This window comes from Pygoscelis adeliae, unplaced genomic scaffold, assembly GCF_000699105.1.
Source record: "Pygoscelis adeliae isolate BGI_AS28 unplaced genomic scaffold, ASM69910v1 Scaffold26, whole genome shotgun sequence".
Taxonomy (NCBI): domain Eukaryota; kingdom Metazoa; phylum Chordata; class Aves; order Sphenisciformes; family Spheniscidae; genus Pygoscelis; species Pygoscelis adeliae.
The window spans coordinates 4,703,433-4,722,357 of record NW_008825104.1 but is presented as its reverse complement, the minus strand read 5'-3'; the positions used below and the strand labels follow the sequence as shown (position 1 = coordinate 4,722,357).

The 18,925-nt window shown below is 40.1% G+C and overlaps 1 protein-coding gene across 1 annotated transcript in view; it reads left to right on the top strand.

The window, feature by feature from the left end:
• Window positions 1-5,652, top strand: part of AP3B1 (adaptor-related protein complex 3, beta 1 subunit) — a 164,816-nt gene extending 159,164 nt beyond the window's left edge. The window contains exon 27 of the mRNA XM_009327253.1: window positions 4,899-5,652. Coding sequence (XP_009325528.1) covers window positions 4,899-5,052 — 154 coding nt within the window. The 3' untranslated portion in view covers window positions 5,053-5,652. The remainder of the gene's footprint in view (window positions 1-4,898) is intronic.
• Window positions 5,653-18,925: the final 13,273 nt, after the last annotated feature.

Here is an 18,925-nt window from a genome sequence, read left to right as displayed (position 1 = left end):
GAGGTACAGTGCAACTGCTCACTAGCAACTGAGGACAATCTCAAAATCTATTTTGACAATAGAACTAAAAATGGTAAAAATATAGTACAGGTTTGATTGCAATTTATTTTACAATTTTATGGTTTTATTAAACCAAAAATAGTTAATATTGGAAATAATTACGTTATGGTAATGAATTAAGTATTTTGAACAATTTATTCTAAGATAGCATTAAAATAGCAAAAAATGTACTGGAAAAAAGAGAAGGTTGAATTATCATAATATGATTTTTAAGGTAAATATTAAACAAATTTTATGATTAATAACCAATATTAAACAAGGTTTTTTTTTCTGAGAGGTTAAAATCACCAGTTTAAGAAAAAGGTCCTTCTTTTTGTGAGTATATTTCTGCTTGTGTTTTAGTATTAAGCTTACTCTATCCCCAGGTGCAGAACTAATACATAGTAATGCTATTCTGAATACTTCTTTTTCGTGTTCTAAGGCTTACTCAGAGAACGAATACAAGTAATTAGTAATTTAGCCAATTTTTAGGTGAAAAGTTAATTATAAACTCAAACCTGTACATAGATAGAATTTATCAGTCAGGTGAAGTTTCAGAGTACTGAAACTGTAAATATTTTTGTTGTCCAATTGAGACACTGGAAGGTACTTCACAGTTGTTCATTCTTATATTTACAAATGGAAGATAATTCACAGCACTATTTTCTTGCCCTTTGAATATATTCATTGCATAACTTGATTACACATTTGTCAACTTTGGACTAATTATTTTTCTACAGCTAGGGCAGGGCATTGCATCTTCTGATCGTCTTTCTTACTAATAGGATTCTGTCTGCTTCAGCAGGCAGTAATTGAAGGCTTCATGTACAAGATTTAAAGAAAGGGTGGAGGAAAAAAAAGTTTTAGCCTCCATGGGCCATTGTCACTGTTTCTGGTAAGCAGTAGAACAGAAAAAGAAGAAAATTTAGGTTGAATAGAAAAATCAAAGAGGAAGAAGAGCACCCGACAGGAGAGAACATATGTTTTAGTGCTGTTGAATTATGCATAACAAACCCTGCTCCACTGTAAACAAATGTCCTGATAGTGAGTGTTCAGGTGTAAATTTACTTTCCTAAATGTTGAATTTTAAAGACCAGATTTTGAGTGAGTTGCTGTCTGTTCACTGACGTGGAATTTTCATAACCTTTCCCCATAAAAATGCCTGTCCTGTATGTTGTAGCTATCATCTGTCTACAAATAAAGGGAAAATAACTGCTAGTTTGTAGTTAGGCTAGTCATCATTACAAAGCCAGTGTTTGGCAAATGCTGTCACATTGTAGTATCTGATATTTTGTATATTCCCTTCATATTTATATCCCCTATAAATAAAATATTTTTGTGTGATAATCATTAACAAATCTTATTTTCATGGAAAGTGACCGAGAATATGTACTTGATTTTTAACTCTTGAGAGACTGAATGACTTTCTAAAAATATACAGTACTTCGTTAATTTACAATTTGATTCTTAATATATATTTCCTTACCTAGTGACAGGTACTACATTTATGTAAAAATAATCTATGAATTCCTTCTCTTTTTTCCCATGTTGCATAGTCTCAGAATCTTTTAACATTCTTTTTAAAGAAAAAAAATATTTGGAAAAACTCACATTATGCAAATATATCTCACATTGTTATGTTTCTAATCTGTCTTGATTTTTTTAAATGGGAAAAGTATTAACAGCTGCAAATCTTCCTGAATATTTTTAATGATGTGAAATCAGTTTTAGAATTAATATTATCACAGGAAAAAAACTAGAAAATAACTGCAGTATAGCAGAAACAGCCATTTTGAAACTATTAGTAAATATTTGGTTCTGCTTTCTGAATGGTATTGTCATTTACTTTCTTTTTTTCTTTTTCATATTCACCGATGCATCCTTTGTTGCAACAGAACCATGCTAATAATATAATGTTAAGAGTTGTCCATAAGACAAATTCTTTCTTTTGGACCTACAAACAACAAATTTACAAGCTAGATTTTAATGTACTATAGTGCAGTTTCCAAGGCTTATTTCAGTCTATGAATTTTGATTGTTTTTAATATGTTTTTTCAGGTTTTTTGTATTCAAATTCTAATCTTTAAGGCAGTATCAACTTTCAGAAAAAGTAAAAAATAATTACTGGCCTTGTAGGGGAAAATAAAAGTTCCTCACAAAGAATAAATACCTGCTATAGAGAGTGATTATTTCTTGCTGCTGAAAGATTTTTTTTTTTTTTAATGGCTTTCTGGTCTAAGTATTTAGTTGAGCACAACACACATTTTGGAAAATCCATGTGGGCTTATGATAAGGGTAAGCATATAAATGCAATAACGCGTGCTTAGTCAAAAAACCAGCTATTACCCAAATCCTTCAATGACTATATTTAAAACATCTAAATAATTAGCAAATCAGTTTTACTGATAGTGTCTTCTAACCAAAAGTCAACTGCTTCATCCTTTTATAACTGTATTCAGTTTCAAAGATCATATAAGCATATTTATGTTATAACTCTCTTTAGAAACAAAATTATGTTCCCTACTTTAAGGAACACATTTCAATTTCTGAAGTTCAAAAGCAGTGGTAAACCCATTGTGTGGTTGTTGTTCTTCTATACACCCTTTTTTAATGGCAAAATAAGTCATCCTGTTCTGTTCCAATTCTTTCTTCACTAAGCGATTCCAGATCAGTGACCATTGGTACAAACGGATCGGCCACTGCTAGTTCATACATACTAACACTTTGTGTAAAATTATCCGAGTATCAGACCCTTTGCGTCTCGCAAACAACATACTAATTTGCATTTTATTGATTTTACATGTTTTGTTCAGAGGTATGGAAAAATACTATTGATCCCCTATGTGATTTTGCAAATTCTCATGTAAAAATATCAGCGCAAAACTCATCGCTGATGCTTCGGGCCGCCTTGGCTTTTGCAGAACAGACTTTGTATCACTTTCATGTTTTGATAAAAGAGGGTAAAATCAAGTCTTGGGGCTATGAAACACAGCAGGAGTGCCAACTACCCACCTATTTATGTGCATACTCAGACATAATCTGCTTCTGTGTTGTCCCAAGACACAACTGTTAAGTAAATAAAGTGACTAATAAGACTATTGTTTCTATAATTATCCCCCTGTCAAAATCAACAAGAGAAATGGTGATCTTCTACATCGCAGTGCAAATAGATGAAATCATTTATACAACTAGCTAAGTAGCTAATTTTTATAGTAGTAACGTTGTTTTAGAACCTCCTATTAAAGGGAGAGGTCTTTGAATGTATCTATGATCCAGACAAAAGAAATAGATTGACCTGTGATGGGTGACATTAGAGAAGTGCCCCATGTTTCCTTAATTAGTATAATGTGTTACGAGATTTTGATATGCTTAGTTTAAAAAGAAAAAAGACAGAAATTACTTCTCGTTTAAAGAGAACCTGCTTCCTGCTTAAGTGGCTAATATTTTAATTAGGTCTGGAGTGAAGTTTTTTGAGTATCTCCTGATAAACTCCCTCCTTTATGTTGATGGTAATTAAACAGATCCCCAAGGGCTTGGGTAGGTGCTTTGCGAGGCCCATGCTAATTGTCAGACATGAGACACTGACCAGTTGGTTTGCTCTTGAATAGCCGGCAGCGTGCTGTCAGCCCAGCAGTTTGATTTTTCTGTATTGTGAGCTGTTGTCAGGGCTAACTGGGTCCTATTGTGGCTGAAGATGTTGCACAAATTGAGGCAGATGGCTCTGATTCAGACACGTGTCATTCAGAAAGAGGAGGGGAGATTGGCCCTGCAAAGTGAGGTCAGACTGGGTCACAGACCTGCTCTACACTTGTTAGTGTTTTCAAAAGCCCATGTGCAGCAACTTTGTTGTTGTCAAGTAACCAACGGGGAGAAAAAAAAAAAGGCAAAAAAAAAAAGCATGGTGTGCTCCTTGTGGAAGATGGAAGACAAGGCTGTTGCTATCCTCCTCCTTCCTGTCTCTTGGGCCTGGCTGCGCATGCAGAATGAATTAACAGGATTGACAGAAGTTCATTGTGCCTAAAATGGCATTTCAGTCAATTGTGGTGCTTAAAAGGCTAGTTTTGCTTTTAATTCCATGTAATTAGTGGGTTCTTCATGTCTTGGAATGTAGTAATGGTGCATTAGTCCTAACTTTTGTTCATCTGGTTTTTTGGAGCCGGGGGGGGGTGTGGTATTTTCTTTGTAGAGTTTTTAATAATTATAAAATATTGATAAATATTGGCCACATCTTTATGATTAAATATTCTGGAGATAAATTCACAGATGGAATGATTTGGTGTCTTACTCTTAGCATCATTTCAAATGATCATGTTGGATGTTTATAATTTTGAATCATTTTAGTTCTAATTAATTCCCAAAATGCCAGGAGGATGCACTTTTCTGAAAGCACAACGATTTGGTTTTTTGGAAGTGTTCTACTACATTTAGTATAGTTGCATTTTCTTTGGGGCACCAAATAATGATAGTTATCCATGGAAGACTCCATACAGCTGAATTCAAGTTGCCAGTGTGCACTAAAATAGTTCTTGAGTATTGTAGATGAACTGAAGAATCAGAATTTACATAAAATTTGATTTAAATAGATTTTATTGTTTGCACTATTAAATACACCATTTTGTATGATACTTTTTTGTCCTTCTTAAATGCAAAAAATATTTACACAATGCTGAACAAATTCTTTCTGAAGAATTTATGGAGGTTTTTGTGGTTTATCCCCTGAAATGCATTAATGAAACTGGAGGCATTTTATTATATTTGAGCTCATTTTAACTTCTGTAGAAAGAAATATTAGCAGTCTTTGACCTTAAGATCCTCAGTGATTTTTATTTTTTATTTTTTATTTTTCCTTCCTCCTCCAGGTTTGCAGCTAAGACTGTGCACAGTGGGTCACTGATGCTAGTCACAGTGGAGCTGAAGGAGAGCTCTACAGCACAGCTCATCATAAACACCGAGAAAACCGTGATTGGTTCTGTTCTGCTGCGGGAGCTGAAGCCTGTCCTGTCCCAGGGGTAACCTGCTTACATCTGGACTTCAGAATCTGGCACACAACAAAAGTGCCTGGCATCCACTACTGCTGCCTTTCATTTATAATAATAGCCCTTCCATCTGGCAGTGGGGGAAGAATACACTCTTGACATTCTTGTCTTCTGCTTTAGAATGCTAGTGTGTATCTATCATGTATGCAAGTCCTTTCCTTTTTTTCTGCTTGCTAACCAAAGAACATATATTTTACTGTCAGTTATCTGCGCTTTTAAATGTATTTCCCATTTGTCCTACCCTAGTCCTTCCCTCTCTGCTCCCTTCCCCCGCTACCTTTCTTCCCTATCGGTTTTCCCCACTGTAGTGTGCAAATAGTAGATAATAAAGTTCAAGGGAAATCACACTGCTTGAAAAGTGAGTTAAAATGGCAGGTAGGTTCCAGCAAAATATACAACAACAAAGTGGTTCAGAAAGGTTTTGTTGCATAAGTGTAAAAATACAATAGGTACAGCAAAATGGTGTTTGCTTTCCGGAAACGTTTGTAAACCTGAACTCGTCTATTAAGAACATTGTTCCCACCTACTGCCATTTTCTCAAATATTTCTGTTAAGATGCCAATAAAGTAGTGCTATGAGCAGAGGCTCCCTCTTTCTTGTTTTGGTAGAGAACTGATAACAATGATCACCAGTATTTTATATAACTGGTTAATTAAAGTAAGTACTGACAAGGTTGGACACTACATATGCATCAGCAAACTGTTCTTGTGAAAGTAGCCAGTGTTTGTGCGCCTATTGTAATTTTCTGTTATGCGGTTACATTTTCGTTAATAAACAAAGCCAGTAACTGCCTATTTTCAATTTGGCCCATTCATAAAATACTCACTGAATTATTAGAAATCAGTATTATGTGAAATACTGATTATTAGACTATTGTTGCAAATATTGTCATCTAGCTTAATAAATTATTCAGCTCTTTGCTTCAAATTTCTGTTGTAAACTGAGATTAAAATGTCTCCCACCTGTGCATAAACCAGGGCTCGAGGCAAAGAGAAATTCGTAGCCATATCTACTGAACTAGGGCTGAGAAGACCAACAGCCATGCAACCTTTGTTGCACCCAGTTTTCTGCTTGTAGCCTGGGTGTCACTGATTTTGACCTTCCCTTCACATTCTGGTTACATGGTAGGACTGAAGATGCTGAGCTTTGTAACTTCAGATCAGTTCTCCTCAGTTCCAACATGGCTTTTGCTAGTAGCTCATGGCTCTGCTACAGATGTTTTCATGACACAGAGAAGATACTTGAATAACTGTACACTTGCTCTGTCACCAGGACCCTTGCATGGTCCTTTGATGCTAAATGGTGCTGTTTTGGTTTAGCTTTCTGGATGATAGGAAATATCCATTCATCAGAAATGTTGCACTACTGCACACTGGAAAATTCTTCTAAAATTTTCTACTAAAATTTGGTAAAACTAAAAGGTAGCTCCAATGTGTAGCAGAGTTTATTGACAAATTCTAAAGGGGCTGGTTTTTTTAGGTATTTAAGTTGCACTTCTGTAAGAAATGCAATTCTAGGTTTCACTAGCACTCAAAATATACTGGTACTTCTCAGACAAAGAAACAAGAATCTTATGCCCTCAAGAGAAATGTACATGTTTTTAATTGACATTTACATTATTTTCTGAAGTCCTAATCCTGCAATGAGTTTTTTTTCTTGAATTACAGTTTTCAAATGTGGTGTAAAAGTTATTCAAACAGATGAAAAATTATTCACTGTAGAAAATACCATCGTCTCAGAGAAAATACAGATTGGTCTAGATGGTATTTGATATTAAGACTCAGTGAGAAGGTGGTGAGGGAAAGGTGGAACCACACTTCCTGAGAAAAGACTGAACTGCAAAACCTTCAGCCATGTTTGTAAAGGAGAAAACAAACAGGAATTGTTTCTTGTACCACAGTATAAATCAAAGGAAAACATATTAATGCTATGTAAGTCTCACATGTTGCTGAGTAATTTCTGCCTCCCTAGAGTACTTTATACACTTTAATAGTGAAGCCCAGAAACGTGTATAGTAAGGATATTTGGGGAGTTTCTGGTATTAATTTATATTTTTCAACACTTTGTGACTTGGTCCAGTGGTTCAATAACTCTTGATACAGGTATCTGGACTGATGGTGTGATTTGAAAATTTATGCTGCTTTCCCCAAATAGTAATTCGGGGAGAAACTTGCTTTAAAGACAGATATTTAAATAGTAAAATATGTCTGCATGCAGTAAAGCTCAGCTCTTCAGAAACCTAAACATGAGCACATGCACATATCTTACATTAATAGTGGAAGTTGCTAACGCGCTGAATTATGACTGAGTGCAGTAGTTAACAATAGTTTCCTGGTTTTGCTATATATCATTTTTATTCACTTTCTTCCATACTTTTCATCATTTATAGAGGCATATTAAAGGTTATTAGGATATGAAGTAGATGACTAGTCCAAACTGCAATCTAGAATTCACTTCAGAGTGATTCACTTGTACCAGGTAGCAGCAGCTCCTACCTCTATGGGCAGGCTTTTCAGTCAGGAGCTGCACACTGACAACCACCCAGCTTTGGCAAGAATCTAGACCTGGACAGCCTGGGAACATATGCACATGTGTGACTTGGGATGCCTGAGCAAGGCTAAAGCATAGTATTGCAGGACTGATGACGTGGGTTTTGCTAAGATGGTTAGGGAATTGTATCGAGGTCCAGTTTAGGGAGCAGGAGGTGAGGGTAAATTACTTAAATTGTGAAGGGTTCAAATGCAATGGAACCTGCAGAAACAGGAAAACCAATAACAACTACAAACTGAAATATATTATCGTAAATAGGAAATTTGGGTATATTTTTTTTAACCGTTTAATTCACTCATGCCCGAGGTAAGTAAAACTCAAAGAAACTCCAAGATTATTGTGGTCTAGTCCAAGCTTTAAAACTGATGCTGGTAATTATGGATTGAAGAATTATGCAACAAGGGCAAACAGATGAGAAAGTTTCTGTGTAGTGGGAGATTGATAGTTTACCTCTTCTTTGCTTCCTGGTTGTTTCCACACACACACATTCCCCATTGTGAAGAGGGTTTTTTCTTCGTCCTTTTTTTTTTTTTTTAATATCTGAATTCTCAAATTCAGTTATGCCAAAATAACTCAAACCATTTTAAAGAATAGGGTACAGGGAAGAGTTGCTATGTTACTATGGATGACAGAATATAAACGTAGGCTTGATGCATGACAGTCAAAGTAACATAGTTTTTTTTTCTCTTATTTTCCTTTCACATTTTATGATGTTGTATAAAATGATAATACATTTTTTTCCTGCATACCCTGCTTTAATGCTAGTAACTAATTTCGAAAGAAAAATAGCAGAAATAGAAATGGGTCTAGAGCTAGGCACAAAATAATGGAAGATATAAATAGAATACCATGTGAAAGAATAGTGGAAATAATGAAAGTGTTTTTAGGGCAGGGACATGATACAGTATATGAAATAATGAATAGCATAGAAAAGATAAATTGGGCTTTCCTGATGATCTTTTCTACTAACTCGGGAACAAGGTGGCATTCTGTAACATTTCTAAAGCAATATATGTAATTTGGAGGAAGGAATTAACTTTTTTCCCCGTTTTTAAACACAACATGTACTTAAGATCTGGTCATCTGCTGTCACAAGATAATATGATGTTTACTAAAAGTGGAACAAAACTGGAAATGTACATTAGCAAAGGAACATACAGGCATGGATTGGATAGGATACGAAAAACCATAAGGGCTCTAAATCCTCTTGATCTGAGGCTTAGGTTAATTACTGATATTTGGCAATAGGATGAAATCCTTTTGCACACTTTGTTTTGCAATGGTCCATTACCATAATTAGTATTAATTCTTTTTTAAAAATATTCAATTACTGAACTGTCTAGTTTTGCATACAATATCTTATATGCTTGAATTAATTTATTAATTTTAACTTAACACTTAAATGCTCTAACAAGGACTCTGGTAAGCAACGTACAGGTAAGTTGAATCTAAGCCCTCATCTGACTTTCAGTGAGTGCCTGAAACAAGCATATGAATATCGGACTCTTCCCTTCATTTTCTGTCAGTTTGTCTTCCTCCCCTTCCGCATATTTTTGTTGGTTTTATTGGAATGTGCGTGTGTTTATAACACGTGTTATATTAAGTGGTTTGTGGTGCAGACACCAGGCTTTGCTGTGTTGTGTTTGCAGAGTGTGGTTTTATTGCTGATAGGAGCCTTTGTGCACAACCCTGATAAAAGCAATGCTTCTGTCCAGGTTATTTTCCTCTTACCTGGTATACTTGTGCTTTATGTAGCTCAGTCCAGTGAACCTGTTTGGAAGAGAAAGAGATGGTGAACACCACTGCATTTCCAGTCCCACAGCTAACTGGTTTTGCTTCATAAGGTGCAAGGTGAACTACTCCTCAGTGGCTGGTAACTCTAAGCCCACGCTGTGCCCATACTGCCCCAAATCCTGATCCACTTAAATCCATGTGTACATTCTGGTGCATATACATATATCTTTACAAGTAGCGTTATTCTAAACTCCTTTTTCCCATTTTACACGTATAAAAGAAAGGGCAAAAGTGAGTTTTGCTGGCTTCTACCGCTGCTTTTCCAGTCCTCTCCAGGTCCCAGCCTGCTCTCATCCCGCTCCTTGCCTCTTCCTTTGCCCTCCTTTACATGGTTCTTGGGGGAGAGGGAAGGGAGCAGCAACTCTGCCCTTAGCACCATCTAATGGAGCTTATATGTTGTGAGTCACAATCCACATCTCCATGCCCCGCTCTGGCTCAACCCAGACCTGGTTTTTCTCCTTGATGGGAAGGATTTAGACTAAGCCTTGCAAAAACAGCTGACAAGTCACCCTGCTCCTTCAAGAAAAAGTAAGAGCTGTTGGTGTGCTTGGTTTCTTCTCACCCTCACCTGTAAAAATGCTGGTGAACTCTGGACAGGTGGTGGAGAGGTGGTGAAAGGCCTCCTCTTGTACCAGCCATGACTGGCAGCCATTCAGCTGCTAGCCATGGCAAACAGCAAGGTGGGCGAGGGAGATGGCTGGTAAAAGTGAAGGAGCACCCTGCTTCCAGCTGCCCTGCAGAGCTTCAGACTTGTCTTGGACCGTGGGGCACCCACCAGTTTGGGCTCACGGCAGCACCCTGATTCCGGCAGCTGGAGCAGAGCAGGCAAGAGAGGTGCAGGGAGGGCAGGAGCCTTGGGAGCGGCAACGTCGGCTCTTCTGCAACATATTACATCTGACCAAAATAGCTGCCCCTCGTCACCTCCAAGCACCACCAGCAGCCACAGGCTATCCACGTTCACAGGGATTTGAAGCCTAGGCAGCCAGGGAGGCTGGCAGGTAGCGGTAGCTACAGGCGCCCTTTGAGTTGAGGCCTGGTAGCTGTGGCTTCACAGGGCAGGTGGAGCGGCCTCTGCCCACCCTGCAGCTGCCCAGGCACACCTGCTCTGACTGGGATGCCAGAGAGGCCCCCAGGTGCTGGCAGCATGCCTGGGCTAAGGAGGAAGGCAGGCGGGATGGAGGAGAGGCAGCAAGCCCCCTTTCCTGGGCAGCGGAGGTTGGAGTTGCATAGGATACTGGCCTCCAGAAAGGGCTGCAGCTTTAATGGAGGTTTGTAATTAAATTGCAAGCGGAGGGGAGGCGTGGGCTGAGTAGCCTACTGCTGTCCCCAGGAGGCTTTGCCTGGGTGCAAGGCCTCCCTGTCGTGACAGCCTCCACTGCCAGCAACACTGAGCAGACCCGTGTGAGTGCATGCCAGGGCTGCAGCTTCGTAAGGGGCCTCCAACTCTGCCCTGGGGCACTACAGACCCCCTGATCTCCTAAATGGTGCCTGGGGGCTAATATGTAACATACTTCGCTGCAGGGGACACTTCCCTCTCTTTGCAGATGGTATTCCACGCACAGAATAACTTGATCCTGCAGTGTTTATTATTTCCTATCATTTTCATTTTGGTTTGCCCTGATTTTGTATATTTGTGTGAAAATGTTTAGGCATCTAGTTGCACTCTGCATGTGCACTAGCAACGCACAGCATACCAGACCTTGCTGAATCCTGTTTGGAAAGTAAATGGTATTCCATATGACTCTAAAACATCAGTTGTGAGGGAGGTAGAAGAGATGAAAGAATTAGCAATTCAGTTTTTTCTTTTTTAGACTGTTTTTTTCAATTCTGGCAAAAAGCAAGTATCTGTCCCACTTGGTACTGTTGATTCCACCTCAGCTGTCTTTCTTCACATGTTTGCAGATCCATGCTCTAAAGAAAACCAGGAGGATGACTGGGATTTAAACATCTCATAACCTTTTCTGTGAGGCTGCAGTGTTTTGGTGGGATTTGAGGTTGGTTTTGGTGATCAGACCATTTCACTGACTGGGCTTGGAGTGCAGCCCTCCAGACATTTGGATTCGGCACAGCTAAGAGGGAGTACACCCTGGTGAGGCAGAGAGAGGAGCCCCTTCCATTCGTCTCGCCCTTACCATCTTGGCACCATGCCAGAACAGCACCAAAGTGGCTGCTTTATCAGAAAAAAAAAAAAGGCACCTCTTTGACACCAGGTCCGAAAGAAACTGTTCTGCTCTAGCCGGATCTGTGAGCCTCTGCCAATGCCTGGGTTTGGGCAAAGTTAGCTGGTGGCTCAGCTTCGTGTAATTGAAAGTCATTCTGATTTCTGCACTGTGGTGTAATTGCTTAAAAAACCACGTTATTTGATGATTAAGATTCTGGAGTGAATTGTGTTCTTTTGGGTTCTTGCACTCTTTCTCCATCAGGGACTTGGTTTCAGCGGTGTGCAGCTGCTAGAGTTGATTTACAGTGCTGCGGCTGTGGCTAGTCATAAATAAATCCTCTTATATAGTTGTTATGAACACCTGTTAGATCATCTGTCAGCAAAGCGCTGTTCACATTTATCATGGTGCAGTAGTTATTTTACCTCAATCCATTTCCAACTGACTCGGCCTCCATCACTGGATTACTATTACCACACCATAATTGCTCGTTTCCACTCCATGTTACAACTTGCAGATAAAAGATTTCACTACTTGGCCAAATTTCATAAATAAAGGAGCAGTTCAGTGCAGTAAAAGTTTATTTTTGTCATCATTTGTCACCCCATTATTCTATAAATCAAATGGAATAGCACTATTGCTAGCTCAGGCGTTGCTGTCAGCCCTAGGCATGGAAATGGTCCGTTTCTTCTTTTTAGATGAGATGACATGTCTTTCAGACTTAACTGGCTTATGGCTTTGTTTCACCCATTTTATTTTATCGCCCCTTCAGAAAAATCCTTGGGGACCAGAGAGACTAAAGGAGTAAAATGGAATCAGAAAACACAGTAAAACATGCTGCTTTAGCTATGTTATGTACATTTCTCTCCCCCGCAATCATTCATTTACAAACTCCTCTGCAAAAATAATGGATCTGGATATAAACAACCCCTCAATGCATTCGCTGGCTTTGCGCAAGTTTTATCGCTCATGTCAAAACCCTGGGACTGAAAGGGCTCTGGAGAGGGTGCTTCAAAGTCCTGCTAATGCGTCTGCTCCTAAATGGACTTCCCCTCTGTGCAGGGGTGCGTCATGGGGTTGTGCTTTTGTTTTGAAGGTCTGCACTGATGACTTGCATTTTGGGCTCTGAACCATCTAATAATGCTGTGCTGCGTCTTGCTATGCGGTTTCACAACCAAAACCCTCAGGATGTTCCCCCATGCCTTCCCGGGCACAACCTTCACAGAAATGTTGTTTGCTTTTTGGTTTTTCAATGATTTCTTAACTCTAGCTATAAAATCTGTTCCTGGGTCATGCCTTCATTTTTTTGGCCCTGTGTCCATTACAGATGCTTGGGGTTTGCTTGATTTATGGAGAAGTTAGGAGATGGATCTCAGACTAAATTTTGAAGAACGCAATATTCCTTGGTTTAGAAAGAGCCAGATAGGATGATGATAAAGGAATGGGGTAATAGAAAAGGGTTTATAGTTGATATTATACTTCTGAGTTGGTTCTAATTCAAGTTACATTCTTCATAGTCATTATGTAGCTCATAAATTCAATAAAGTGTTTTACTATTACTATAAAAATGACAGGAGGGGGGTTTTATGTTGTAAGTTTCGTTAGTTGCTCTTCCTGTTTTATGTTGAAGTTCTCAGGCCATTATGTCATTAAACTCCTTGGAGTCTGAAGGGCTCAGACCCCTCCGTTCCTTATCACTGGTGCGGCGCCTGCTGCGGGGCAAATATCTGTGTGGTCAGTCTCTGTCACTGTCACCTTCCTTGTCGATGACTCTCTTCGGTTCCATTTTGGCTTTGTTTTTCATTCAGAAGCCCAGGTACCTGCCTTTGTGAGGAGGCAATGGGAGTTTCAGGGTGGCTTTGGCCCCGCTTTGGATTCTGAGCTGTGGACATCAGTTCTCACTTGTGGCTGAGCTACTCACATGTGAAAACAGCTAAACCCTCTTATTGCAGTGGCCTTGGGTGGCTGTGGGAAGAGCCCACTGCCAAAGAGGAATGCTGCACTATGGAAATAAAATGCCTTTGGAGAGTTCATCCTCCCCTTTGCCTTCCCAGAAAGACTTGCTGTGACTTTTCTCCAGCCACCTTTGTTGCAATATTATGAGCTCATCTTGGTTTGAGAGTCTTGTTCCGTTTGGCCATGGGCAAATGCTTGCACAGTCTTGTGCGTTTGCTGGGAAGGTCTCTAAAAGCAAATCCAGGAGGGTTTTTGCTTTTTCATTGGTGGGGGGAATTTTTTTCAAAGGCACTGTGTAATTTCTGTTTTTTCTTCTTCATTAGTGGAAAGAAGCATCAAATATCTGACCCCGGAGCCTTTGCTTTCTCCAGATGTTTGCTTTGCACACAAATAATCTGCATGAAAACAGCAACTGCTAATTCAGTGGCCAAAGTGCATCAGGACCCTAATCTAAAACCTCCCAATCCATCCAGCTGTCTGGCATTTGCTATTATAGGGCACCAACAGAGAAATGAGGCTGTGGCTTTATCACTGCACCCTGGGTGACAACTTGATTTTCTGCTTTCACCGCAGGCAGCAGCAGCCCAACATGATGGGGCTGTTAATTTGTGCATTTCATGGTGTCTGTCAGGGGGCTGGGAGAGGAGGGTTTCAGGGGAAGGGAATGGAGCATGTCCCAGCCTCGGAAGCACCTGTCTGCATTGACGGCACAGAGCACTTCTTATTAGCGTGCAGGTCTCTAAATGCAGCCCCAGGATGACAGCCTGGCATTCCCAGCACCCACACAGTGTGACAGGCGCAGGCAGCCGGTCCCATTGTTTGCCCTTGATGAGCATGTCATTAATGGAAATGGAAGAAAGTGAGGGCCACATCAGTATTCAAATAGCCTCCATCCTCTCTGCCATTCAACCGCCTGGCTCAGGCGGCTGCAGATTTCCTTCTGCAGCTCCACTTACACATTTTCACAGATTTATTCCCATTGCATACAAATCCCCTCCATGTGGCTCTGGCCCCGTGCCCCCCACTCCTCTCACATACACAGCGTGTTCTTCAGCATCATCTGATCTGCCAAAATAAAGTGGGGGTTCTCCTCTTCCTCTGTGTTTTGTGAGTTGCTAAGGTATCATTAGCAAATACTTGCTATTTGCAACCCAGGAAATGGAGGGTGCTATTATTTAAACTTGAAGCATCAATCAAGGGTCTGATGTATTGTTTGTAATGTTCTTATTTGCTCCCAAGCAACTATTGGTGCTTGTCTGGGTGACCTGTTTCTTTATAATAGACTGCAATATATTTGTTTTGGAACATTTCACCTGGTTGGTATGGAGTAAGAGGATTGCAGGCAGAAGGGGAAATAACTAAAAAATCTATATTCCTCCTTAATGATAATCTCACTGGAAACATCAGTAAAGTCACGCTGTTCTCCCTCAAAACCCTCTCTTGAAATTCTCTGCCTTGACAATAGCTGGACCATGGATACCTGGAGACAAATACTTATCTTGTTGGGCTTGTTGGGCTTGTTGGGCATCTTTGGTTGTCTGTATCCCTCTGATTTCACAGGTGCAGTGTGAGCTTTTTGGGTGTGGGTGGTGTGTTGGCCTTCTGTATTTTTACAGCATGGACCACAGCAGGATGTGGGTTGATGATTACTGCTCCTGAGCACTCCAGCAAAACAAATAAAACAGTATCATAATTCAGCTGGTATGAAGAATGTGCCTTGAGCACATTGGCATCCAGCCAGATCTTAGATGTATGTTTCTGTGCTTTAGTTTTGTGTTAGTCTGTTTTTGTAATAATATAATTAGTGCTCACAGGGGAGGCTATTGACACTACCACCAGGATCAGTTTGCTCTTTGCAGTATTTCCAAATCGTTCTTGTTACACATCCAACTTGCAGGTTGGATGTGGTACCCCTTGCCTTTTGTCTGCTCCTGTCCTCTCCAACCAGTGATTTAGCCTCAAATCTGAAGCTCTTTCCACTAATAAAGGCTGGAGCCAGCAATGAATGAATGCTGCTGGGTGATTTCCAAACCTTGTTACGTTTTGTAGCCCTCTTTAACCCCAAGCAGCGTGGGAGAAAGCGAGCCCAGAGATTTACCATTGGTCAGTTCCAAAACAGATACGGCAGGACTAAATAGCAGAAGCAGAGCTGTTGCAATATGTTTTGGTAAGCAAAACCACTGCCAAACCACTGTCCTTCCTCACACTCCTTCCAACCACTGCTCTGGACTTGAAAATCCTCCCAGGATGTGATAGCGTTGGGTCTTGGGTATATTCGCCATTTTTCTTCTACCGGTGACTGTGGGGACTGCCCCAGCACTCAGTTTCCTGCAGCTTGGGCTCCTGGCATCGGTGCAGCGGTGATGTCCATTTGGTTTTGGCTATGATCTCTGAGAGTAAGATGGTGAAATGGTTGGGTTCACATTTAGGTGCCAAAGGTGCATCCCAGCGCTATGACCTGTGTGAGTGTGGGTGCATCCTCTTGCCTCAGCATCTTCTGCTTCCTCTGCTCGTCTTTCTTTTGCTAACCAATTTGGACTACAGAATACAAGGCAGGATCATGCCTTTCTGTGGGTGTGTACAGTACTTTGTGCAATAGCGCTCTGATTTCAGTAGGAGCCTCTAGGTGTTGCTGTAATATAAATAATAATTGTCTTTGGGGATTAATTCAAAGAAGGCAGTTGAAGTTGAGTGAGACCAAGAGAAGAAACCCATGAGTTATTTCTCATGTTTAGAATTATTAATAATTTCTGCATAGTTTAATAATTCAACAAATTGTAGAAACTGCATTTTATCAGGCTGCCTTCAGCTCAGATTAAAAAAAAAAAGGCCTTTCCATCGTTTAGTTGCTTTAAGGCCAGCAACCAAAGGCTGGTCTTCCTTCACCAAAAATACATCTAGGAATGGCTGTAAGGATATGTTGATAACTTTAAAATTAAAGCCAACTGTGGTATTATGGCAAGTCAAGTACCCTCTTTCTGGGTCACAGCCACAAGCAATATCCAAATCAAAATAGGGGGCAAGTGGCTCACCTAGAAAAAGTGTAAAATTTTCAAAACCAATATATGGAAACATTGAGTTCTAGAAACCAAAATGTCACCATCTTCGATATCGGTGTAATAGTATTTTATGTGGCACCCATCCTGCAACAGCTTCTTGCAAAATGTATGTATTGGGGACAACAGGGATAAATTAAGAAAAATAGTGAATCCTAATGTGGAGGGATCGGCTGCTGTTCTGCTTTTGAAACTAAGCCCCCATCCTTTTAAAAGTCATTTAGGAGGCATGACAGATATGTACCTAACATGGCATCAGGAGGAAGAACTGGCAAACGGAGAACAGACATTTATGTAGGAAAAGTTTTGGGCTACATTTTCAGAAGCAATGAGTAATTTTAAATGCATCACATGTCACTGACGACTATAGACAGCACCTGATTTTCTCAGTTCAATTCATAGTCCTCTGAGAAGGAAACCCCTAGGCCATCTTCAGTTGGACACCATAAAAGCTGACACAAATGGAAAGGCTGCATCCATCTGTACCCAAAGGCTTGCAGGTAGGGATCGGCAAGCTTGGTCAGGAATGTCATTGTCTCAAGCAGACTTTATCTGCTTGAGGTGAGATTGTGGCAGCTCTATTTGTATCACCTTGACTTGCCAAGGAGCCATCCCTATTGTGCTTTACTGCTTATCCCTCATATGAATTCAGTGGAAATGAGAAGACATCAATAATTTATTTTCTTTGGAGTTGAACCAGTCAAGGGTACATTTCCTCTTTGGCTATGCAATTTAGAAATTTTGTGGATGACAGCCAAAGAACAGTTCTGGATTTGTCCTCTAGGGATCAGATCTGACTGCATGCACATGTGTACAAGTGCACATACAACAGTGCACCATGAGCAAGAGGACAGTTTCATAGTCCGCATGCAGTATTTTAACTTACAGGCTTGTGTGCTCTACTCTCCAGGGAAGATATCACTTGCCCTGTATATATGGTATTCCAAAGGTCCAGCTTTGTGATGAAGAGGCTATATCATTCCTACATGGAGGATAATATAAGAGACTTTAGGTAACATGCAAACGGTTGTTGCAATACGTAAAAGACCCTTGGGAAGATGAAGGAATAGCTTGTTCTCCGTGCCCATGATGAATAGGAAGTAATGTAGCAAGGCTCAGTTTAGGCACAGGAAAGCTATCTGACACTAGGGACAGTGCAGCCACGGAGCAGGCTGGCTGGAGAGGTTGTGGACGCTCCAGTACTAGAAATCTTTACTTTACAATCTCTAAGCAAATAATCTGTCAGGAATGACATACGGTACAGCTGATCCAGCTTTAGGACACAGATGAGATGATTTCCAGTCCTTTTTTTTTCTGTGAATGTGTAAGGAATATTTAAAATCTAGTTGACTTTTTATCCTACGTACTCTTTGCTTTGGTTTACGTACTTGGACAATGTCACTAGGGAACAAAAACCTTTTTTGCTCAGTTGCTTTCTGCTTTGCTCTTTCCCATGCTTCCATCTTCTGGCCAAGTTTCTGCCTTTCTTTTTCTCTGGTCTGTGAAGTGGTCAAACACACAATTATGAACATGTGGAGTTGCATATATTTTGAGTTAAGATTACCTGCTTTCCTGTACTCAGATAGTTGTTACTAGGTAGTAGCCACCAGCTACTGATTTTTATACCACTAAGTGCTGTCGGCTCCTGCCTTTTCAGAGGAAAAAAGCAATTCTATAGTGGATCTCTATAGCACAATATCTGCCTGTTTTGCTGGCCACAACTATATGCTTCTCAGGAGGTGTAAAAGCTTTGTAATGAACAATTAAGCAGTAGCATAACGCAGCCTCTACTACTAACTTTCCCAATGCACATATATTTTGCTGTTGCTACATTCCATCATATCTTTCTCGACAACATGTCTCTGCTGTCTTCCTTTCTCAGGGCCCTATTGGCAAAGCAGTTCATTATAGCTTGGCACCCATTTTGATTGCTTCAGCTTTTCTGTGCATCTTTCCATTCAAAAAGTTGCAGTTTGTTTTCCGAGCGCTGGATTTGGTATGTTTGAAGTAAATGATAAGTAAAAACCTGTTCTTTTTAAAGAATCAGGCAGACATTATCATTTATGTGGGCTTTTTTAAAGCCAACCATGCAGAAAGTTTGGGGCTGAATTTCAAGTGTCCCTTTAACGTTGTTGGTTTTTTATTGCATATTTTCCTCCAAGACTTCATGCTTGCCTTCAATTTTCATAACGCGTGGAGCACATTAATCCATCTTCTTTCACCATTTTTTCCTTCTGAGTTCTCATAGCTGTAAGCAGAGTTTTCAAGAAAGTCTCAGTTCATTGCTCTGCTTCTGAAGGCGACTACTCTGACTGAGTTGCAGAGCGCAAGGGAA